Below are 24,861 nucleotides of genomic sequence, written 5' to 3' on the forward strand. Positions count from 1 at the left end.
GATTACTCACGTGGTTTTGGTGGCCGTTATGGAGTAGAGAAGGATAAACGTGACAAGGCAGCCCTGGGATATGACTACAAGGGAGAGACAGAGAAACATGAATCCCAAAGAGGTGAGTTGGGGATGGAGAGGAGGGAATCATAGAGTATTTCATAGTGAAATCATCATAGAGAAATCATAGAGATTTCCTTTCTTTCTGAGAGCTAAGGCAGGAATCCAGAATACAGAGGGGCAGGTGTGCAGTGGAGGTGGTGGGAGGGGGAGTAAAGGTATCTTTCTGAGGGTGGAATGGAACCTGAAATATTAGGAGCAGGACAGAAGGAGGCCAAAGAGAAGTGGTCATTGAGAAACTGACTGGGGCGGGGGACAGGGAGTGATATGATTTGATTACGACTCTTAGAAACCACTCTGCCTCACAGAGCACTAAAAGGCTTCTTTTCCAGGGAGACAAAGGTGTGGCTGCAGGATTATAATTATTATAATTGTTGTTTGGGTTTGGTTATTATTTTGCCACTTCTGGTAGTGCTGGAGATATTTCTGACCATGTGTTCAGGTATTGTTCCCAGCAGTGCTCAGGCTACTTGTGAGGTGCCAGGAATTGAACCAAGGCCTCCTACATGAAAAGCAAGCACTGAGTCCCTTGAGCTATCTCTCTGGCATCTCATAACTTCTGGTTTGGGGAGAGTGCTACCAAGCAGTGCTCAAGAGGTTGGGCGGCGGGAGAGAGGTCACCTGTGATTCTTGGCTAATCAGGTTGTCAGTTCAATTAATGGGCCTGAGAATGTGATGTTTCTCAGGCCTTGTGGTACTAGGGATACTTTAGCCACCCTACCAGTGCTGGGGATCTCCGGGGTCACACCCATGAGTACTCAGGGGCCTCCTGGACTGTATCAAACAATGCTCAGGGGCACATATGGTGTTGGAAATCCTCAAGCTAGATGTACTCTAACTGCTGTATAATCTCGTGGACCTCCTCATTTACCCTGATTATGCTCTCCTCTTTTTATGTTTTCCTTTTTCTATCTCTCCTTCATTCTCAAATATTTTCTCCTATCTTTTTCATCTCGTCCATACCTCTCTCAGACCTCTTACTGTCAGATTTCCTCATCACCATTCTCTGTGCTTTTCATGTTTCTTTCTTCTGATCTTCCACTCTTTCCCTTCCCCGCCTATTTCCCAGGATTATTTAACTTGTTGATGACTGTTAGATTTCTCTATCCTGCAGACTATGCGAAAGGCTTTGGTGGTCAGTATGGAATTCAGAAGGACAGAATGGATAAGGTAAAACTCTACATGGTAATCTTGAAAGTAGTACCTAAACTGTACTGGATGTACACCAAGAAGAGTAAGAACTAAACAACAATGGCAAAATAAGTTCCCTGAGCTGTCTTCTTAATGTTCTATACTCACCATTGATAGTCAGTAAATGAGAGGCCAGATTTCAGAGATTTTACCTAATGATAGTGGAGGGGAGCGTGAGTGAGAGTGAAAGAAAGAGAGAGAGATGAAGGTGATATTTGAATTATACTGGCATTAATTCACTCTATCCATAATGTCTCTTCTAACCCATATCACTGTCTTCTCCTACACAAGTTTTCTTTATTCACTGACGGGACCTTCCTGAATTCTAAGAACTAGACCCAGAGATGTAAGATTCTAGACACACTTAGCTTTCAAACAGGGAATCTGAACCTTCAAGTTTAGAATCTCTTGACTCATCTACCACAAGATAATAGTATTGGAATAACTTGTCCAATTATTGAGAATAACATGGTTGGGAATGTCTTTGATAGTAGCCCAAAATCCCCAATCTGCCTTCTGGATCACTATTATTTCCTCTCCTTGTCTCCCACTAATTGTATTGTTCTCCTGTATTCAGAGTGCTTCTGGTTTTAGTGAAATGGAGGCTCCAACAACAGCTTACCAGAAGACAACACCCATAGAGGCTGGTGAGTGTCAATAATTCCTTCCCTATGTGTTCCGCAACTTTCTCTGCTTAATTTTTTATGTCCTCCATGCCTTCAGCTTCCTAGAATAACTGAAACTGACTTTACCCATACCTTCTTATTTCCAGTTCTCTCTCCTAGAAAAATTAGATTTTTGGGAGAGAGAAAGAGAGAGAGAGAAGCAATGGGGACTGTAGAATGAGTACTTTGGGATGTGGGATGCAGGGAGGTGGGATGGAGGGGTTGTTTGGACATTGGTGGAGGCACTTTGATGGTGCTTGCAATGTTTTAGTGTTGGGACAATGTATGCAAGAAAGTATCATTAATGATATTGTAAGTTTTAGTACCTTAATTAAAGTACAGGGGTGGGGGATAGTGATGATGAGAAAGAACTGAAGGGCGAGGAACACAGGAAGGGAGAAATGGGGAACCACAAGGAAGAACATATATAGATAATACCGTAGAGCAGAGAGAAGAGGATTGGAAGTGCCTAGAGGGAGGGCACTCAGATTTAAGAAATGTGGACAAGAAAGGATATTGGTCAGTAGACAAAGGCTTAACATGTGGAAAAGACAAATATCTAAGATTGTATGGCTTGGATATAAGGAAATGTAATCTTCAGGGTGACCATTTTTCTGCTCTTCGCCCCTCATTCCTCCATCAACACCTCTTTATCTATCTACACCAATCCCTGCCACCATCAGTGCCTCTTCTTCCTTTATCCTCCTAGATATATTTTACTGGGGTCATGCTGTGAATCTGGGGATAACTCCCATAACACTCACCCCAGGCATACCCAGTATCTGGTCTTGCTATATTTGTGGGCTTTTAGGCTGACACCTGGCAATGCTTATGGGTTCTTAGTGTCCAGGAGAGAATTCACAGCCTTGTCCATGCTAAGCAAGTGTTCCACTACTATGCTCCACTACCATTCTGCTTGACTCTCTTTCTGGATATTTAGCTGAATCTTCTCTCTTTAAGCACCACCTCCTTCCATCACTTTCTTCCCAACTCCAAACAAAAACTAATTCCTCTTTCTAGCATCTAGTGGTGCCCGTGGATTGAAAGCAAAATTTGAGTCTATGGCTGAGGAGAAGCGGAAGCAGGAAGAAGAAGAAAAGGCAAAGAAAATTGCCAAGCAACAGCAGGAGAGAAAGACCCTAGTAAAGATAAGCCACGAGGCCCAGCCTCCAGCTACCACTGCAGGAGAGCCTGTGGTGCCAGCTCCGTTGCCTAAGAAAATATCTTCAGAGGCAAGTACTTGCTGCTCTATGGTCACTCAGGATTCCTTCCCAGATAACTTAACACTGGTATACTCCAAGATAGAGCAAAGTCAATATACTACCATCTCTTTCTTCAGGGAGGTTTTATATCTGTACTTTAGTCTTGTATAATCCAGAATGTGAGAAAATAGCCATGATTTTCATAGTACAACAGATAACAAGTCACCAATAATTGCAGCTGACTCGAGTTAGGAACCAAGAGACGGGTATTGTAAATTTTTATAGGAGCCCATTTAATTAGGATTGGCAGAGATAGATATATTTCAGGTCAGTGTGAGAGTATAGATAAAAGTTTGTTGCTTACTGGAGAGATGCTTCTTTCTCCCAGGCCTGGCATCCGGCAGAAACTAGTCTCTCATCAGAGCTTGGCCCCATGAAAACTGATAGGAAGCACCCAATGACTGCTCTTCCCTCGAAGCATAATCCACCAGAGGTAAGCAGAAATTAAAAGATTTCCTTCAGGTCCCAGGAATGTGGGCCATACAGGTGACCAACCATTCTGGCTTGCCTGTAATTGACTCAGTGTTTCTGCTGAAAGTCCTACTCTCTGGGAAATCACTCTGTCTAGAGAAGATGAGGACGGCTGTCAATTTTAACAATAATGTTCTCAACACCAAACTTTTCCTTCAATTCTTTCTTGGTTTTCCAGGCTTATGTGGCACTAGCCTCCCCTCACATTTTTAAGATTCCTCTCATCATCTTTGGGTTTAGTGGGTGATTGTGGGAGGAGGTTGATGAATGAGCCTGGACACAGGGCTGTGCTGCCCAGTAGATGCTGTTGTAAGAGGACAAGGATGAAGCATTGAAGTGGCAGGAGGGTGAGGGGCGGGATCTGGACAGTTCTCCTCTGGGAAGTTCCACTCTTGGTGAATGGAAGTCATGCTGTAGTACCCTGTCTCTTCTTAGGACAATGAGGAGCCCCCAGCTCTGCCCCCTAGGACTCCAGAGGGCTTCCAGCTGCAGGAAGAGCCAGTGTATGAAGTAGAGCCTGAACCAGCATATGAAGCAGAGCCGGAGCCTGAGCCTGAGCCTGAGAATGACTATGAGGATGTTGTGGAAGGGGATGCCCATGATCAGGATGCTGAGCCAGAGGGGGACTATGAGGATGTTCTGGAGCCAGAATCTTCTTTCCCCTCTGCTGTGCCTGGTGAGTGGTGGGGGTAGAAGAAGCTCCTAAATGTGGGCAAGTTGTGGTGTGGGTATGACAGACTTTTCCTTTTATGCAGAAGGACCTATTTTCCTTCTTTGCTCTGAACCATATGTATATTTCTCATTATGCAGGATCATCAGACAGCCCATCTGGGACTCGGGCTGGGATCTCAGCTGTAGCTCTCTATGACTACCAAGGAGGTAAGTTAGGAAAAGTATGGGGTTGGGAGCCTGGTACCTAGATTCTCTAGAAGTGGAAGTAGGTTCTGGGGTCAGGATTGGCATCAAGAACATATCTAGGACCAGAGATAATACAGCAGATAAGAGGCTCTTGCCTTGTACAAAGCTGACTTGGATTCAATCCCCAGCATCCCATATGGTTCCCCAAGTCTATTAGGAATAATTCCTGAGTGCAGAACCAGAATTTACCCCTGAGCACCACAGGGTGTGGACCCAAAACCAAAGAAACAAACAAAAACCCAGATCTAGTTCCATCCCAAAGGTTTAGAGTGGGATAGAGAGATACTTCTTTATGCCCAACCTAATCTCTCACCAATTTCCTTCCCAGAGGGAAGCGATGAGATTTCCTTTGATCCAGATGATGTCATCACTGAAATTGAGATGGTGGATGAGGGATGGTGGCGTGGACGTTGCCGTGGACACTTTGGACTTTTCCCTGCAAATTATGTTAAGCTCCTCCAGTAACCAGCCCTCCCTGTCTTCTGGACATCTGGTGTCCAAAGTGACTCTGTACACTTTCATTCTTGCTGCAGTTGAAACAATATCAAGAGTTGTCTGAGGTTCTTAGACAGGTTTTCCCGGCTTGAAGTAGAGAGAGCTAGAGGAAGGAATCTTCTTCCTCCAAGTGCCCTGCCCTCTTTACCCTAATGAGCTCACTAACATATATGTTCCAGTCTCCATCCCCATGATTTTCCTCTAACAAGATCTTGCTTGCTTCCTCTGTTTATGAGTTCTGTGCTTCACAGATGGCTCATGTGAGGGGGACTGACCAGACTGCTTGGTTTGCCTAGCTGTGCTGTTTGACCACTTTCATTCCCTGTGGAGATATATCTGAATCTTTTCTCTATTTGCTCCTACAATTGGAAATAAAGTGTGGTTTATCTCTAAGCTGAGGCAAACATTTGGTGCTGCCCTCAATGACTCTGATGTTTATGGCTCCAACTTTTTTCCCCTCCTTCAAGATTATCCAGATGATTATATTTTTATATTTTATGGATAGGATCTATCTATATCATAGCATCCTGGATGTCAAGGTCCTGGCCTTTTTCATAAACACAAACAATATTTAAATGCAAACATGTAAGCTTGGGAAATAATAATAAGGGAGATAATAGAAGCAGGCGTAGAGGCAATTCAGTCACCCCAAATCACAATCTAATTTTTCATTTTAATTTGATGGAACATCACACATGAATCAGACTTTTACAGTGACTTGCCTATTAACCTTGCTTTTTATGTTTCCTTTAATTTAAAATAGAGACTTCTTTTGCAGATACCAGTGACAATTAGGCATTAAGACTCTTCTTGAGTTCCTCAGATTTGATCTTCCATGTTTGGCTGATTTCTATTCTGCACTATTTGGGTGGTGATACTCATTTAAGGATCTTCTCAGAGGCTCGTATTACTGAGTACACATGCCCCTTGATTTCTTCTTAGTCTGAAGTCATGTCTAGCTTTCTTGCTTTTCACACCACTCACTTGAGCATCATAACACCAATTCAACCATATTTTCTTTAACATATTTCTCTTTTAAAGGCTCCCCTTTTGTTCTAACTGCACTCTCACCATAAATGTGCCCTTTACATAGACAAATAGATATCTGCAATAACATGGTTTTCTGCAATGTATAAAATTAGAAATGTTTTTAAAACTGTGAAGTTTTTCAAATTTTTCTGCAGGCAGTAACTGGGAGAGTAAATCACAGCTGGAAGTGTGCATCTCACAGTGAAAACACTCTCTGCTGCTCTGCTAAGTGAGGACTGCCTCTGTCTACTCAACTTGTGAAGAAAAAGTCTCTGACTTGTCCTTTCATTAAACGTTCCATCCTTCTAACAATGGCCCCTGATTTTCACCATCCTTGATTAGTAGCTCCACTTTCTCTCTTTCCCAGTTAAATAAATCAAGAGTGAACTTTTGGAGCTTTTGTTCTTCATACGAAAGGATTAGATTCAAAACACGTGTAATTGATATGAGTAGAACTCTTTGTTTCCTCCAGCATATGTGGTAGTTGTCAATTACTATTTACTTACTCATCTGAATTCCATCTTTGCTCACATTCTAGTTATGTTTTTAGAAAATGGTACCTTATATGCAATTGTGAAATATAAACCAAATAACAAGGAAAAGGGAGGAAACTGTATTACCAAATAGTACCAAGTGGTATATTTTAATTATAACTAACAGATGAGTATGTTTCTGCCCATATATTGTCCTAATGCTTTTGACTTTCCACAGAGATGTCATCTACTTTGTCCATCCCAGTTCCACACTGGGTTCAGAGAAAGAGACCCAGGCAACAAAGCACATAGAGTGATTGGAGTCTATTTTTGGTTGTTTGTTGTTCTTGGATTTCCTATAATGTCCTTATTTTCTCTTCTTTCTCTTTTGCTTACTGACTGCTAGAACTGTAGGAAAAATGGCATCGATTAAGGTGAGGGGGAGATAAACATAGATAAATAAGGTTTCTGGCTCCAGTTACATCTGGAGATTGCTGAATGGATATCTTTTTGAATGTGACCTAAGAATATAAAATCACATTAAATAAATCAGTTCCATTTGGCTCCTATCTTAAAGCCACTATGTATTTAAGAACCAAAGAGTAAATAACTACACATGAAGATCTATATGGAATCATAACCATTATATAACTATTATAACTATGTAATTTAGGTAATTGTGTGATGAGATTTTGTTATGCTAAGAAGCACACCTAAACGTTACTATGGGCATGGCATCCTTTAGGGAATTTTCCCAGAGGCATCCTCCAGACTACACTTCATCCTACTTTCAATAACACCAAGGGGGAATCCAAGAACAGTGACAACTTTGTTTTTAGTAGTTGTGTCTTCCTCGAGGTTTATCCCTAAAGGTTGTTACTAAGCTCTCTCGGGTTTGCTCTTGGGGCTGACACATGCATATCAAACGAATTGGGTCCGTCTTGTGCTCGACTACATTGAAAGGACAGGTTTTCAGGTGTTCAGACATGGATGCGACTTCATTAAACTCCCAGCTCTTGATTTTGGAGAAGAGGCTGCTGAATTGCCAGATCTGTTGGGAAAGAGAGAGGCTCAAAAGTGATCAGTGGAGCAATGCCCCTGAACTGGCTCTATTTGAATAATTTAAGATGTAATAACACACATTTCTGGTGTCCTTCCTAGCTGTGAAAGTGGTGATTGCTTGCATGGTGGTGACATTTGTTAGTTCCTTTCCTAGTGTCAGACCCCCAGATTGCCCTTTTAATTGGCAAATTTCCCAAATGACCATGTTGTTATATGGAAATGACTAAGACCATCTGCCCGTTGATACTGTAGCCTACTAACGCCATATCCCCAAACTGGTTAGTTCTAGAATAGACACATGATTCAAATCAGTATATTTAGTGTTGAACAGACTACTCCAGAATTTGTTTGTGGTTCCCTCCATACTTAACTGAAGAGCTGTATGTTTAGTTGCTGCTGGAAATCACCAACAATCACCATGAGGAAACTGTCTCTCAGAAAAAAGCCACCATTGAGAAAGTAGAAACAAGGAACCAAAATGGAAGAGATCACTGAGGACATTTTTTGAGCTGCCAAGTGAGTCATGCCTTTCCTGATAAAAGGCTTTGATTTCTGGGCATTTAAATTATAAAGAATCTATATATTACCTTTATTGTTTATGCCACTTTACATTGCTTTTGTATTTCTTGAAACTTAAAGTATCCTAATGAATAAAATTTTTACTTGACCAGACCTCTATAATAGGAGCAATATGGATTTGAAACTCAGGCCCCCACTGACCTTTCTATGAAGAATATGATAGCCAAGTTTCTGGTTTGAAAAATTGACTATGAAGCATGTATAATCTAATGGGTCTTTCTTTTCTTTCAATTTTTTAATGTTTAAAACTTTTACTTGAGGCACCATAATTTACAATATTGTTGATGACAGGGCTTCATGCATACAGTGTCCCAACACCACACCCTCCACCCCTGTGTCCTCTTCTTTCCACCATCGTCTCAGTGTTCCCTCTCTCCAACCTCCATCTCCTCCCTTCTCCATCCCACCCCCCACCACATAGGCTCAGTGTGTGAACCAGCTCTCCTGATACCTTGCCTTCCTCAATTTGTTATTCCCTAGCTGTTTATTTATGTTTATTTATTTATGATGGAGAGACCATTCTGTATCTATCTCTCTCATTCTGAATGACTTCACTCAGCAAGCTAACATAGCTCTTTGGAGGGGTGTAGTGGGGTAGGGTGGCAGGAACTCATCCAGTTGTGCTCATTGACTTACTCCTGGCTCTGCCACATAGCTCTTTCAATAAGACCACTTTCCACATTTTTCTGTTTTCAAGAGATGTTTTAATATGAGTAACCTATTATTATAATAGTATTGTAATAGTATTATTGTGCTACTATTATTAGTAGTCCTAAGTTTTCTTACTTCCCTTCTATGTGGAAATTAGTTTATTCTAAATAATATTCAATAATAGTCAGCAATCTTTAAATTGGAGACAAAATTTAACCAGAAAAATTAAATCTCTGGTATATAAATTAAATTATTTATATCTTATCTTATATAGGAAGATATGAGGCATTTATGGACAATAGGAGTCCCAAAGGCAGGGTTTTCACTGTACTGTTTATCTCTGTAGTAAGTTTTATTTAAGGCATGGATATAGGCAGGCAGGAATACATGATTTAGGAGAGTTTCAAATTATTTTCTGAAGAGGACTGCCTATGCAATTAATAATGGAAAATATCAAGATATATTTATAAACTTGTGACCAATAAAAATAGGTGTAAACACCCTACTCCCCAAATGCTAGTTTGTACATATCATATTGTGAGAAACTCCACAACAAGATGATGGCATTATGGAACTAAGTGAACATGACAAGTTTGTAGTTCATATTATAAAAATATTTACCTCCAGAAAGGATCTAAGAACACATTGGCATAATGTGTTAAGAGTCTAAGTTTGGTATGATACAAATTAATTGCAGGTTGAATACATTAAAGCAAAAATAATCTGATCAGGAAAATGGAAAGGTTTTTAAGAGAAATATTCTTTAGTTTTTACAAAGAATGAAATAATTCTCAATTAAACAATCAATAGGTCAATTAAATTTTTACATAATTTTACTAAGTTCAATTATTTACTAATAAATAAACCAATTATGATCATTTAATTAATAAGTAAATAATTATGAATTGTAATATAATAGATAACAAAAATAGATAATTAAATTATTTTACTAAATAATTAAATGATTTTAACTAAATAATTAATCTTTACTGGATAGTTAAATAAGACTTAAAATTTTAAGTAAGCATTTTAACCAGGAGAAAGCAGTTAATCAAATTAGTTTAGAATTTAAAAGTAACCTTCTCAAGGGAAAATCTGTTCTAAAATATTATTTGACCTGGGATTATGAGCATACACTATTAGGCAGAGACCAGGAAGAAATCATATGGCATTATCAAATTGACAAATTTGAAATAAATTTTTTAAATGAATGACTTTCAAATGTGTGATGAGTGGAATATTGGAAAGCCATGAAATATCACACAATACTTATACTGAAAAACATTACTTCCCTAGGCATGAAAAGGAAGAAAGGAGTTCATTCTTGGATCCAGAACAAGTTATTGTATGGATATAGTCACCTGAGATAACCACCTTCAATGGAGGGTCATGATAAGTTTAAAAGTATCATGGAGGAGAGAGCGCAAGCTAGGATGAAATCAGGAGAATAGATATGTCAACTTCATTCTTCTCCTTCCTGTTTATCTTCTGCTGAAACACTCCTATTAGTCTAGCCACACTAAAAACTGGAGGGCAAGGGAGCTGATTGAGACAGATCATTGATATCTAAATTAGAGAGATTGGAGAATGGATCATGTAAACACTGATGATATACAGAATATAACTATTGAGAAAACAGGAACCATCTGTATTGTCATGCAGATGTTTATCTGTGTTCTCATTAGATTGACCTGACCTTGAGTTCAGAAACCATTTCCAGTTCTCTTCAATCCCAGTGCCTAGTAAGGAATACATATAGGTAATATTTGTTGAATGAATGTAAGAATAAACAAAGTGATACTTGCCTCTCTGCAGACACTCCAGGAGGTGCCTCCCTGAGAATACTTCTTTTTCCACTGAAGAAGAACCATTCCTCTCTCTTGTAACAAAGTAGCACAGATATTTCTCATCAGCACAGACACCTGGGAGAGTTGGGAAAGGCTGACGCTGTCCAAGAATCCAGCAATGTACTGCAAAACCTCCAAAGGCAAGCTGGTTAGAGATTTCTGGCTTTTTTCTCCATGCCCAGAGAGGTGATTACTCTTCCTTTCCTCACTCAGCTCTGAAGCAACTTCAGGCTTGATGGCAAAGGTCTGGAGCTTCTGACTGTAGATCAATTTTGCTTTTTGCCCTGGGGGACGGAAATGATTTTGAATAAATGTACATCCCAAGTAGGCCAGGGGGCATCTATGCTGGAACCAGCCATTGAGACATGATTGAATGTCTGTGTGGACATTCTTGAAATGTAGGGGGAATTCATCCCTCCTGAAAAACTTGTTGCAAGTGAAGGTGAAGGCAGAACTGCTTTTGTTGTGTCTTCTGGTCACACATTCACTGTGGAGTTCCACATGGAGACCCTCTGCGTGGGGAGTGGTTATGAGATCAGCCAGTACTGTCCCAGAGGGAAACTGCTCTGGCTCAAAGTTGTATGTCTGCGTAGCAAAGTCCACAAACAACCCATCAATGCTCCTAGACTCAGAGATGACATGACCCTTGAGTTCTCTTTCCAAAGCACACAGTAGGGTGGTCTTGATAAGATCAGATTTGGGCAGGTCTTTCACCGTGATACCTAAATCTGAAGTGTCTACTGCCTTGTGTTCACTTGGCCTACAACTCATCATGGCATCTCCCACCCGAGCCCGCTTTCCACAGTAGCTCACAGGAACTTTGAAGGTGTAAACAGTCTTAACTTCCTGAGCCTCAAGGTTACCATAGACAAAATCTCTCTCCTTAGGTGTACAAGCAGGCATCTGGCCGAAGTGAATAAGCATTCTCCCATTGTGCACCAGATACATGTTATAGTCCTTTGCATCCACTGCTGTTTTCAACCTTTCCAAAACACCATCCTGCCAAGGAGCAAGCCCTGTTGTTTCTATTGCTGCATGAAAGTCCTCTTGCTTCTGGTTTTCCTCTGAGTCTTTCCCACTGGCAGCACCATTTGCTACCATGTTCCTGTTGCTGAAAATCTGTTCTTTTCCAGAGCCATTCTTGCTTGTGCCCTCACAAATCATGGATGGATTTGTTAAGACAGAGGCTGCATGCTCTTTGCTGAATATATTTTCCCACTTGCCAAATTTGACCAGATCCATTCCTTCTTTAGTTTTGGCTAATACCTCTCGTTCTTCCTGGCTCAACTCTACCATCTCTCCATTGATTGCTGGCAGAGAGGCATTAGGTACCAAAGAAGCATCCACTCCACCCACTGCTCCTCCCATTTCCTCCCAGCTGGTTTCACCATTCACAGTTCGTTCCTGCTCCCTGGACTCTCTAGTTTCTGGGAAAAGTTCAACCATCTTCAAACTGCTGAAAAGGTCCTTCTGGTCCTGGAGGGCCAAGGCTGTATCCAAGCATTCCTCACTAGGGGTCTCTTTCATGATGTTCTCATGAAGGGGTGTTTCAGAGTCCACATTGGGCCAGCGATTCCACTCCATGGAGCAGCAGACCACACTGGCAGGGCAAAACTGTAGGTGCTTGGCCAGCTTGTGGCGGGACATGGAAAGGGGACAGCCATATTCAGAATTGAGGCATGGAACCTGCTCTAAAGGGCAGAGGAGTTCGTGCTCTGCTTCCTTGCACATGTGGAAGGTGGCACCACAGAGCAGGCGGCAATTTATCACCAGGCAGGAGACATCAGGTTCCACAGGAATGTTGCAGTGCCGGTTGAAGCATTTCTCACAGTGTCTGTGCTGCCCTGGTGGAGATCTACGAGCCCTGCCCTGGAGGCATGAAGGACAAAGGGACAGAGAAAACAGTTGACTGCTTAACGAGAAGCTCTATCAGTGTTCGACTGAGTTTTAATGAATTTAATTCTTGTTTTATTGGTTTAATACATGTAATTGATTTAATAGGTGTTCTTTGTAGCGCCTTACAAAATACAGAAAACCATAAGGTAAAAACCATGCACAATCCCAAAATACCAACTATCATACTATTTTCTTTCCTTATTTTATTATTCAATTTTTATTTGGGGCCACACCTGATAGTGCTCAGGGAGTACTCCTGGTTCAGAGCTTGGGTCTCCCTCCTGAAAGTGCTAGAGACCAAGTGATTATGAGGATTAAATCCAGGCTTCCTGTGTGCAGAGCATGACCTCCAGCCCATTGAGCTGTTTGTCTGGCCCAATACTGTTCTTTATTTTTCAATAATTTATTCTCTGTGCAGAGTAGATTTACTTAATATAGAAAACACAAACCTGAATGTAATGAACTATCTTTTTGGAATTGTTCATTTTTGAGTTATGGATTATGAGTAATTTTTATTGCACAGGTAATCTTGATAACTACAATTCTGTGTCCTGCTTTTTAAAACTTTCTATTACAATATAAGTATGAGCTACTTTATTATTTATTCTTTGTATTCTGTCCTCATCACCACAACATAACTATCCATAGTGCGCTATTATTTAACTACCACCAAGGAAATAGGCTGTGAAGATGGGGTCATATCTGGTTTTGCTTTATTTTCTTTATTTTTAGCTCAGTTGAGTTGTTCACTCAGTGCCACAGGCTAAGTGAAGCCAGATCTGGACCTATGAAACTAGAGACCAATAAGAACCTAGTACTTACCATCACTTTCTAAGCTCTTCTTGGCTTGTTACTCTGGGGGAAATATGAAAGGGAAATATGAATATGAATGATTAGGAAGAAAAGTATTTTGGTTGTCTATATTAACAAGCTAAGACAAAGGAACTTTACACTCTTTCATTTAACTCCTTTACTATTGGAAATAGTATCATAGTCTCTATTCTGCAATCAAACATATAGAAGCTTGAATAAGTTAAATAACTTGTCCCTGGTTATGCACTTGCAAAACTATGAAATCAGACTCTAATCCAGGCCAAGTCAGCCCATATTGTTTTCACTAAGCTACATTGCCTTTAATGGGAACTCTTACCAATCATAGAACTAATGTAGTTATCTGTGATTTTTTTCCTGCTGTTTATCAACCATTACCCTGGCATTCCAATCCACCCTTAATTCCTGCCACACATCCTTCTAGCCCAGGATACCCTTCTAGCCTTCTTTCCCAGTGCAACTTCATTTATATAGAGCTCTACCTGACATTCCGCTGGGTTTTGGACAGCATGCAAGCATCTCTGAAATATAGAGCATGTGTCATTGGCCCTGGTTAATTAAACTGTGTCATGGCTGGAAAAAAGGGTTAGACACTTAAGTCTGCAGAAGCAGGCCAAGTGGAGACTCTGGCAAGCAGAAGGAAGGTCCTGCTATCTGCAATGTTATTCCCTGATTGGACAGTTGAACCCATGTGGGAATGTGTTGCTAGATCTTCTGATTTTTCAGGAAAACCGGAATGTAGGTTTTTGTGAGTGGAACTGCAATGAAGTGATAATAAAGGTGGCAGCACTGGAGTTAGCCCTGCAGCAGAAGAAAGAACCTGTAGGACTTTGAGAAACTTATGTAACCTCTAGTTAATTAGTTTCCCTTTCTGGAAAGGGAGGACAGTGGCAGCACCTATTTCACAGTGGCATATTATTCCAGGAGGAATAAATGTGTTAAATACCTGAAACTCTCAAAATAGTACTCCTATCATAAGAAGAGTTTGCTATTTTGAGATAATTATTTTAATATTCATTAAAATGAAAAATATTTTAGAAAACCATATTTTCAGGAATCATTTCTATAGTTTGTTACTATAGAAATTACTCTGATTGTGTCGAGCACCCCAAACCACAAAGAGCATCCTCTTCTGAGGGTGCAGCCTATCCTAGGCATGGCTTTTGCAACTGCCAATACCTTGGTGGTTTTTTTTTTTTTTTTTTTGCATCACACCCGGCAATGCACAGGGGTTATACTTCTAGCTCTGCACTTAGTAATTACTCCTGGTGGTGCTCGGGGAACCATATGGGATGCCGGGAATCGAAACTGGGTCGACCGCCAAGGCAATTGCCCTACTTGCTATTGCTCCAGCCCCTGCCTTTACCTTTTGATGATCATTCTCTTCCCTTGGAAGAGTTATAAGGAAAGGATGCAGTCTGAGTGGTTTTGGTTAAAAAAATAGTAATAATAAAGAGAAATGAAGAAAAATGTGTTATTATATAATATATAAAAATTAAAGTACTCCAAATTAAAAAATTTGGGGTGCAGGGAAGGAGGCTTGGGCTTTACAGAGCAATGCTCAAGGACTATTCTTGGCCCTGTGCTCAGGGGACCAAATACAGTGCCAGGAATTCAGCAAAGGGTCAGCCACTTCAGAGTCGAGGTCCTTAATCCTTATACTGTCTCTTCAGTTCCTCTAAATATTTTGAGGAATATCAGGGATATTCCTGGTGGGTTTGGGGGACCATATGGCTACCTGCTATACTATCTCTCTCACCCCCACTACTTAATTTTTTAAGCCTCAACTGGGATGAAAGAAAAAAACAAAAGAAGGTTATTACATTCACTGTTTCATTATAATGTTATAATGTTTATGAGGGGAAAAATATTACTGCCCAGGACCACTGTTTCTGTTGATGCATTTTCCTCATGTCTGCATGGGTTTTCTATGGATTCAGTTCCAATGTCTCTTTTTCTTCCTACCCCATCCAAAAGACAGCACAATAAGTTCATTGATGTGTCTTCATTGTCCCATTGTGAGTGAGGATCAGTGTATGTGAGGGCAACCACACAACGAAGAGCATCTTATTCACAGTGGGTTCCCACCTTGACCCCTCAGTTGCCAGGATAGACTCTCATAACCCTTGGCCTAGAACCAAAGTAAGTAGGTTGTATAATGAATGAAAGTTATTATTTAACAATAGAAGAGTTTGGAACTTAATTAGAAGTTTGATCGTGTCTTTGTGATCCAAAATACACTTAAAGACTATAACTCTTTATATTTATCAGCCTATACCTAAAACATTTTTTACTTAAATTCACTTTTCTGAAGAATCTATCACTGACATTCAGTGAGGACATTTTATAATCAGGTAAGATAGTATCTATAGGCTGCCAGTTTGCAGTATCTGATCTAAAGAAATTATTAAATAATTTCGTCATTGTCTAACGGTGGGTTGAAGTTAACGCCCCCAAATCAGGAGAATCATAAGTTTGTTTTCAACTTTTTTAATTCATTGTGGGCAAAAGTTTTCTTAACTTTATTTTTAGTGCCAAAAGCAAATAAAGAGAAGAACATGTAATATACTGTGTTTAGTTCAACAATCATTAAATCACCAGTTTTCTCTTACTCACTCCCATCTCCCTCCAGCCCCTGGTCCCCATACTCACACACACATTTTTGAATGAACCATTTGAAAATAAGTTACTGGCATCATGAGAGTTCACCCTTAAATATTTTAGCTTATAATTTATAATAGTAAAGACATTTTCCTTTTTAAACTACAATAATGTTATCTGACCTAAATAAACAAAATAATTTTCTAATATCATTTGACATGGTTTCTACATTCAAATTTCAACGATTCCCCAAAATATCTTAGTAGTTAAAAAATAATTTTTAAAGAGTATTTCTTTAAGATGAGTATATTGCATTTGTTTTTCAATTAAAACGACAGATGGGAGAGTGCTTACCAAGCAATGCTGAGGGAAACTGAGGCCACTACTGGTGATTGCTGGTCAACTGGTTCAGTGCAGCATACAGCTCAGATCCTACATTGCCAGGGACTACCAAGAGATAGTACTTGGAAACTCCAACGCCACACTTGGTGGTGCTTGGGAATCATGTGGTGCCAGGATAGAACCAAGGTTGGCTGTATTTAAAACATGTACTTTAACCCTTATACTACCTCCCTAGCTTCAATTTATTACATCTAATTGATAAGTTTTTTTTAACTGAAAATATTCCCTCCATTTTCTTTTTAAGAAGAGATATCCTAAGTTTCAAGTACAGTATATTCTAGTATATTCTAGTGCATTAATTCATCAAATTCATGATGATTTCCTATTATGTATCAGTAAATGAACATAGCATTCACATAGGCTTCTTGTTAAAATGGTTCTTAAGTTTTATTAGAATCAACTATGATGCTTATCAAATGTATAGGTCTGTACTATTTGATATGGTAGCCATTGGTCCCATGTAGACTTTTATATTAATTAATTAGTTAAATGCAATAAAATAGATGAGTAAATTAACAGGATTTATACTTTAGTCTCTCATGTGTAGTAGCTAAATTTGGAAGGGGTGGGACTTAACTCATACCCAGCAGTGCTCAGGATGCACCCCTCACTCTACGCACAGGGATTACTTCTGCTCGTGCTTGGGGGACTATATGTGGTGCCATGGTCAAACTGGAATTGACCATGTGTGAGACAAATGCCTTATAAGGATACCATCTTCCCAGCCCTAAAAAGTTATATTTTAAAAGCTCAGTAGCCACGTATGGCTAGTAACTATATGTGAACATATAGAATAGAGAACATTACATCTTTATAAAAGTTAGCACTGCTATAGATGCTTTTTTTAAGGTGAGGGATGTTTCTAGAATTTGTATTCTTAATATATCTCCCATCTAATTCTTATGCACATTAATAAATAAGAAACATGAGGACTCTAGGACTACTCTGTGTGAGAGAGGATTCATGCCAGAGTCCGATTCCTAAAGCCTGAATCAGGAGGCTGGTAAGAAGTTACAAACCAGAATATGAGTGGGCTCAGGGCCCAGTAGAAAACAAACCAAAGGACTGAAACCTGAGCATAGTGAAGGACTCTGATTGGCCTTAGATTGAACAGGATCAGACAAAAACTCATCTTTTGGATGCAATAGTCAAGCCACCGCATCTTTTAACATGCAATTTAATATCTGATACATTCCTGCCACATTAAAGATCACATGGAAGGTGGTAAATGCCATCTGGACTTGTAGAAAGTCAAAAAATTAGGATAAATCAGCTTAAATTATCTGTACTCAATAGATCCATTTAACATTGTAATGGACTAATAGGACTGGAGTGATTGCACAGTGGATAGGGTGTTTGCCTTGCACACGGCTGACCCGGGTTCAATTCCTCCATCCCTCTCAGAGAGCCCGGCAAGCTACTAAGAGTATCCCGCCCGCACCTGTGGCGTATTCGATATGCCAAAAACAGTAATTACAAGCCTCACAATGGAGACGTTACTGGTGCTCACTGGAGCAAATCAATGAACAACAGGATGACAGTGCTACAGTGCAATGGACTAGTAATGCTGGAGTCCAACTAATAGTGTTGGAGCAATGGAATGGGAGAACCTAGAGTTAGAAACTTTGATGTAGAGATGTGTTAGAAGATTAGAGGGCTAAAAATGTCACCAGTTGAATTAGGGGAGATGAAATAAGAGGCTTTGCAAGGAGAATGAGCTAGCACTTTTGTTTATGGCTAAAGATAGGGTAAGTCAATTTGGGGACAAGAAAAATTTTGAACCAAGAAGAGAATATTAGCTGTAATTCAGAGGAAAGATAGATAAGTTTACTGTTCTGGGAAGAGGCATGGGTTCATAAAGTATAAAACAAGCTGCTTGAAGTGATTACAGATCATGTGGTTGGAAAGAAGAGGAGTTAGAATATAGAGATACAGGCTTGAGGATTATTACTGAAAAGCAATAAAGGAAGCTATAATTGAGGAATTGAAAAAAAAGCATGGAACTCAGGCATAAAGTATACATGACAACTTTGGGGAATATTAGAAAGAAGCAGAGTGAGAGAGTTAAGACAGTAGCCCATAAGTAAAGGAACAGATAGGTGACACGTCTTGAATGCAAATGTGAAGCTACAAACAGTGATGATCACACCACTCATGGCAGTTCCTGAAAAAGAACTGCAAAGGAAGTTAATATTTCAGCTGTGCCCTGGGATCCCTGGCCATCCAAATGCAGCATTGGCTTTAAAAGGCAGGGTAAAGGTACTCAGCACAGTCCAAGGTTGCAGGATCTTTGTCCTGGCATGGAGAATGTGCTGGCTTCCTATGCAGAAAAAAAGTTACCTATGAGGATAGATTCTGGATGACTCACAATCAAATGGAATAAGGAGTTGTAAAAAGTGCTGCTAGCACCAGGAATGCCCAACTGCACACTGGCCAGATTGGTTTTGTCAGAGTTGAACCCAGTTCAGGGAACAGAAAAACATTGCTGTGTAGTCCTGTGTGTTGCCGTATCTGTAGTCAGAACTTAGTCTTAGAAAGGATGTCTTGCAGGTGGGACAGTAGTGGTGAACTCTAAGCACATCATTTATGAAGAATATAGTGTTTGTGAAGCTGAAAACACTGATAGTGTAACCTAATTGTTCTTCATATCTTTGAACTTATTTAAAAACATCCGTTTAAGAGAAGTGAACAAAACAAGCAAGTGAACAAAAAGCTATGCAGGCAACAAAGTTGCTGGTCTTTTTAATTATATTTTTCATTCTGCTATTTAAAGATCTTCTGCAAGGCTCTGGAGCTACAGATAAGCAATGACTTTGCTAGAGGACATGTACTGAGAAAAAAAAGATATAATGAGAGGACACCACTGTGGAGAAGTTTGACTTCTCAGCAGGAAGAAGAAAGAAAAATAGAGCCACCAGAGCCAACGGGCATAAAATAACATCTGTATCTTTTGCCTTATAACCTGAGGAAATTGTCCCACTGAAATAAAGAAAAACCCCAAATCCTTGGGAGAAATTAGATTTTAGTGATTCACAGGAATTTAAGAATATTTAAAATTTAAATAATATCTTATTTAATCCTCACCATGTGAAGTGGGTATTATCATTTTCTGTTTACAGGAAATGAGGGACAAAGAGATTTAGTTTGTGTTTCTTGAAACTCTGTGTTCTTTGTTACATCACACTGTGTCCCTTGGAGACCCGCAGAGACATATGGCAGTCACACCTGTTATTTGGGGAAAATGCAAGACTAAAGCTAGGTCTGAAAGGGGAGAGTCTCTCCTCCACTTAAGACACCAAAAGATGTATGTCTATATTTCTTTTTATTCTTTCTTCTTAATTTTAATGTTTTTTAAATCACCATGATTTACAAAGTTACTCAGAATATAGTTTCAGGCATGTATTTCTTTCTAGATTGTAGGGGAGTCAGATGTTTCTCATTAGGAAGCCCCTCAATTCCTATGATAGTTACTTTTTCCTTCCTCTATGTGACATCTCCAACTGTGTTTCATTTCAATAGAGGACTCAGAAAGATATCCAGGGTCCCTGGCTATTCATTTCAGTAAATACAAGTAAGAAAGAACTCTGAAGACTCTTATGCTAAACATTCTTAGGTTAGAAAGATAAACTACAGGGCTTGAGGGGTAGTACAAAGTGCTTGTCTTGCTTATGACCAACCCTGGTTCAATCCCTCACATTGCATATGGTCATCTGAGCACTGCCAGAAGTGAGCCATAAGCCCTGAGCCCTGCTGGGTGAGCCTCCCTCACCCCCCCCCCCCAAAAAAAACCCAAATACCAAATCTGAAGTACAATATAGATTCTGAGATTTAAAATGAATTTATTTTGGTCACAGTCCATTGGACCTTTTTCATCGATCTATTAGTCCACTCAACTTCGGTGGTGAATGTATTTTTAACATTGTATCCCTAAAAATTAGAAACATTTCAATCTTGTAAGTCAATGTTATCTCAGTGAAAAAATAATATATTATGGGACAGAAAATGTGTCTCAAGAGGAAAAATCTATGTCTTGCATGTATGAGGCTTATTTGTTCAGCAGCTATAATGACCCATAAGCCACCTGGCTGTGTCAAGTGCCAGAGAACTAACCAATTACAGTATCCTAATGGATATTTCCAATCATAGTATTAGAGGAATTAGGGATTAGTTAGTTAAAAAGTCTCTCCAAAAATTTTGGAGGAAGATCTGGAAGGCAATTTTATCCAGTTTATTTCTTTCTTTATATACATTTGTTGTCTGGAATCAAACATCATCATCTCTTATCCAGTTAGCTACAGTAGCATTATAAACAGTCTCAAGCCTCTCATTTTGTGCCTTGTAACTTATATTTGGACTAGAACGATAGCACATCAGGTAGGGCATTTGCCTTGCATGTGGCCAACCCAGGTGCGATCCCTTCATCCCTCTCAGAGAGCCTGGCAAGTCACCGAAAGTATCCTGCCCGCACGGCAGAGCCTGGCAAGCTACCCATGGCGTATTTGATATGCCACAAACAGTAACAACAAATCTCACAATGGAAACGTTACTGGTGCCCACTCGAGCAAATCAATGAACAACAGGACAAAGTGCTACAGTGCAACCTATATTCAAAAATTCAACCTATATTTAACCTATATACAAAAAAAAGTGATTTTTTGTCACAGTTGTTACACAGATGTTTTGTAACATTAACAATTTTTAATGTTATGCCATTACTCCTAGGTTTAAAATCTTCAGTGGATTCCCATTACAAAGAATAAATTCTGCTACTCTTCTCATGGCCCAGAAGCTCTGTATGAGTATCTCCCAATTGTTCCCTTACCTTATTTCTTTCTTAGCTCCAACATTAACCCTTATTCCTAGGTAGAAGCTTCATGCTTGTGTTTTTTCTACCATAAGTCTACTCTTGTTTCTTATATCTGTTAGGGCTTTTTCTTGCCATTTAGATTTCAGCTTATATGTTACATGATAGCTCCAATAAGTACACTCATATATTAGCTAAATAATTTGAGCAAGTTATTTAAAATTACTAAAGTCAATTAATTCAATCTATAAAATGAAGTTCATAAAAAAAAACCCATAAGATCGTGACAGAGGCAACTAGGGGATATACCTAGTATATGACTCACTCAATTGTTAGTTCTTCTTCCATGAGAAAACCCATAATCATAGGCATCTCCCTTGTCCAGGCCCTAGTTTTACTGCATTGCAGCACTCCCAAGCCCTTGAATGGTCATTCCATTTTCAGTTTGCTCTCAACCCAGTGTACCTCACTCCTTTAAGAGTTCACTTTTAATGAAAGAGTCTAAATTCATCTCTTCATTTTCTACAAGAGCACAAAGAGATTTAAGTTTGTGTTACTTGAAACTTGGGCTCAGAGAAGTCAAATATTTTTATTTATGTTCCTAGAATGTCTGGCTCTAATCATGGTACTCTTATACTTTCCATCAACTGTTCTCTTCTTTTTTTGAGATTCTGTTGAAATCACAGTGCCACATGGAGCTATTTGTGTGGCAGTGGCCTACAGCATATGGACAGCTTATATAGTACCAAGGACAGAGTAGGACAGATCCTCAAGGCATGAGGAAGAGGTGGTGACCAAGTGTTGCTGGCCAACAGGTCATGAGAAAGCAAAGAGTAGGTATATTTAAGTCCCTGACTCAAGCAAAAGAGAATGGAATTAACAGATAATGGTTTTGACATTCTTTACTATAATTTTAAAGTTAGTAGACAAATAGGGTTGATGTCAGAAGATATTTTAAGATAAGGGGACTTTCAGCACCTCTCACATGATTTAAGTGACTATTTTGCCACGTCATGTGGTTAATCCTAGAAATAATTGTTTAATCCTAAATCTAACTTCCATGAAAGTGACCAGGTCAAAAGTTAAAGGTCAAACTCATATTCTTTAACTATTACCCTATTGATCAATTATTTCCTTTCATTAAACACCATTAACCTGTTATTCTGCTTTGAAGATGCTCAGTTGTAGAGAGTAAAATGTAGAAAGTTATTTATCAACATAACTATCTGACTCTTGATTGTAACACAACCATTTGATTGAGGGGAATCCCCACATCTAGTTCTATAATCTTCAGCTTTTAGACTATGATTCCAGCGCTGTAGCTCCAAATTTAGGCATTTTTGTCCTGAATTTATTCAAACTTGCCACATGCAGTTCCCCTCTTTAACCTAGAAATCTTTCCACTTTAAAAATTTTTAGTTATTTAATTAGCTAATTAATTCTCATACGTAGTACATTTACTATTGGCATCAGCATTTCATTGATTTGGTTTTTGGGTAACAGCCTGTATATGCTCAAGATTTCCTCCTGGCTCTGTGTTCAGGGATCACTTCTAGTGGGCACAGGGGCCACATCAGGTAGTGGGGATTGAAACCAGGTTAGCCACATGTAAGGCAAATATATTATGCACTGTACTATTGCTCTAGTTCTAGAAGTATCAACATTTTAAATTACTGCTTTATGTTGATTGAAGAGCTTTTAGCTGAATTAAGAATCAACCTATCTTCTTGATTAATCTTCAACCAACATACATTAGTTTTTGTAGGACAGTACTCTGGTATATACCTTTAAGTCTGTGGTGCCATGGAAACACTGACAAAATTAAATTAAGTGGGCAATTTACACAATGAAAACTTTTTTGGCAAACAGGCACAATAATAACCTAGAAGAGGCAAGCAGAAAGGGAGCCTGAGACAAGATATCCCAGTATGTCTCCTTTTACTTGGCATTGTGTGTTTAACCTGAACTCTTTAAAGTTCAAAGTGTACAGAATCCCTTTAAGCTACATTGTTCATTTCACAGAATGTCCTTCACTGAACTTCAAACTATATAACATGAAGGCAAGGCCAGAGAAAAATAAGAAAATAAGCTCTGCTCCCCATTTCCTGTATTTAATGACTCTAACAGTTAGGCATATTCCACATTTTAAAGCTTTCAGTCTCAGTAAGATTCATTGTTTTACTGTTATCTTTCTGGATGTGCAAGTTACAAGTTTGTAATATTTGGGGCTTCGGGTAAAAAGCCTACAGAGTTTTTCAACTTGTAAAATATCTTCACTTATAAAATGCTTCACTTCCATGGATGTGTTTTGGATTCAAGGGAACTGGTGAAGAGAGATTCATATTTATGCAGCGTTTTTCATGAAAAAAGAAAAGCTTTAAACTCTGCAGGCAAAGTTTAAATAGAACCTATAGTAAATAGAATAGGGATCCCTAAACCATAAGAGTGACACTGGTGACAGAATTTAAACTATGTGAGAATAATTTGCAATTAACACAGTAATTTCTGGTTAGTGTGAAGATAATAGAATTTGGAGAACTTTCAGAAAGTAGAAATCCTGGTTTCTGGATCTTGCCCTATCTTCTCCAACCCCATCCCTAACTGTGTCCCAAATCAACGTGATGTATACTAGAACTGTCACATAACTACTCTGGTTGATTATAGAAGAAAGAACTGGAATTAGCTGAAATCAGGTAATCATCTCTCCCTTCTATTCAAAATAAGGATTTATACACTAACCGAGTCTCTCTTCTGTGCCAGCCACTCCCCCCTATATATACCTAATTTGCTCAATAAGATTCTTGCTCAGAGCAAAAAACGTGACATGCAATTCAGCCTCTGTCTGCACATCCACCACTCCAAGTGTCTCCTGCACCTGCTCACGTTTGGAAAACTTACCTTCAGGTAAGACTCGGGCGAGTCAGCATCTGCTGAACTTGTCCCTCAATTGTGAGCAAGCAGATGGCAGGAAGGAAGAAGCTGTGGGAACATCAACTGCCACGGAGCAGAGTTCTGTTCAGGAGACAAGCAAAGGGGAGAAAACTTCAACAGAAATAGTTCAAGTGTTTTGAAGTTAAAAATAAAACTATATCACAAGGAGCAATGTGACCAGTCTCAGCTTACGATTTTTCACTTGTCCTGTTTTTATCAACGCTGGGTCTCTACTGGAGTGGGGTTTAGCAGGGGAAGCTGGAAGTGAAGTAGGGCTTTATATCAAAGCATTTTCTTTCCCTTGAGAAAATGAGGAAAGTACTCCAAAAAGAAGATCGTTTTCAAAGCAAAAGCAGTCTCTTAGACTCCTGCTTGTAGTCAGCAGGTCAGGCTGTGCTTGTGGTGGCTGGAAGAGCATCGAGTTCAGGCTGCTGCTCTAATTATAACTTTGCTTTTTCACCTAAGCCCATCACTGGCTGAAGCAGCAATCTAAGCAAGTGACAGGAGGAACTGTTTCTGTTTCTCCCATTTCTTGTCACTAAGTGGCTGTCTTCTTCTGGCCCCCTTATCTCCTAGGTGATTGAGAAAGTATGAGTTTGTAATTCAGAAATCAGGTATGGAGCAAGGTAATGTGAGATATTT

At 39.5% G+C, this 24,861-nt stretch overlaps 2 protein-coding genes and 1 pseudogene across 2 annotated transcripts in view; 2 read left to right on the plus strand and 1 right to left on the minus strand.

Moving 5' to 3' along the window:
- HCLS1 (hematopoietic cell-specific Lyn substrate 1) overlaps positions 1-5,091 on the plus strand; it is a 44,799-nt gene extending 39,708 nt beyond the window's left edge. The window contains exons 7-14 of the mRNA XM_055129537.1: positions 2-112; positions 1,226-1,281; positions 1,880-1,949; positions 2,988-3,199; positions 3,558-3,662; positions 4,136-4,376; positions 4,511-4,579; positions 4,947-5,091. Coding sequence (XP_054985512.1) covers positions 2-112; positions 1,226-1,281; positions 1,880-1,949; positions 2,988-3,199; positions 3,558-3,662; positions 4,136-4,376; positions 4,511-4,579; positions 4,947-5,083 — 1,001 coding nt within the window. The 3' untranslated portion in view covers positions 5,084-5,091. The remainder of the gene's footprint in view (position 1; positions 113-1,225; positions 1,282-1,879; positions 1,950-2,987; positions 3,200-3,557; positions 3,663-4,135; positions 4,377-4,510; positions 4,580-4,946) is intronic.
- A 2,333-nt stretch (positions 5,092-7,424) lies between these two features.
- FBXO40 (F-box protein 40) lies at positions 7,425-24,533 on the minus strand. The gene is made up of 5 exons (XM_004606771.2): positions 24,412-24,533; positions 24,187-24,300; positions 13,473-13,505; positions 10,713-12,623; positions 7,425-7,666 (listed from the first exon to the last, which is right to left on the minus strand). Exons 3-5 carry the CDS (start codon positions 13,473-13,475, stop codon positions 7,451-7,453), a joined length of 2,130 nt encoding a protein of 709 aa, XP_004606828.2. The 5' UTR covers positions 13,476-13,505; positions 24,187-24,300; positions 24,412-24,533; the 3' UTR covers positions 7,425-7,450.
- On the plus strand, positions 14,520-14,669 carry LOC129402740 (small nucleolar RNA U3; annotated as a pseudogene).
- Positions 24,534-24,861: the final 328 nt, after the last annotated feature.

This window comes from Sorex araneus, chromosome 2 (assembly GCF_027595985.1).
Source record: "Sorex araneus isolate mSorAra2 chromosome 2, mSorAra2.pri, whole genome shotgun sequence".
Classification (NCBI taxonomy): Eukaryota; Metazoa; Chordata; class Mammalia; order Eulipotyphla; family Soricidae; genus Sorex; species Sorex araneus.

Coding starts and splice junctions, on each gene's coding strand:
- FBXO40 (XM_004606771.2), bottom strand. Junction 7,667..10,712: donor CCTGGAGTGTCTGCAGAGAG/GCAAGTATCACT, acceptor CTTTCCCAACAG/ATCTGGCAATTCAGCAGCCT.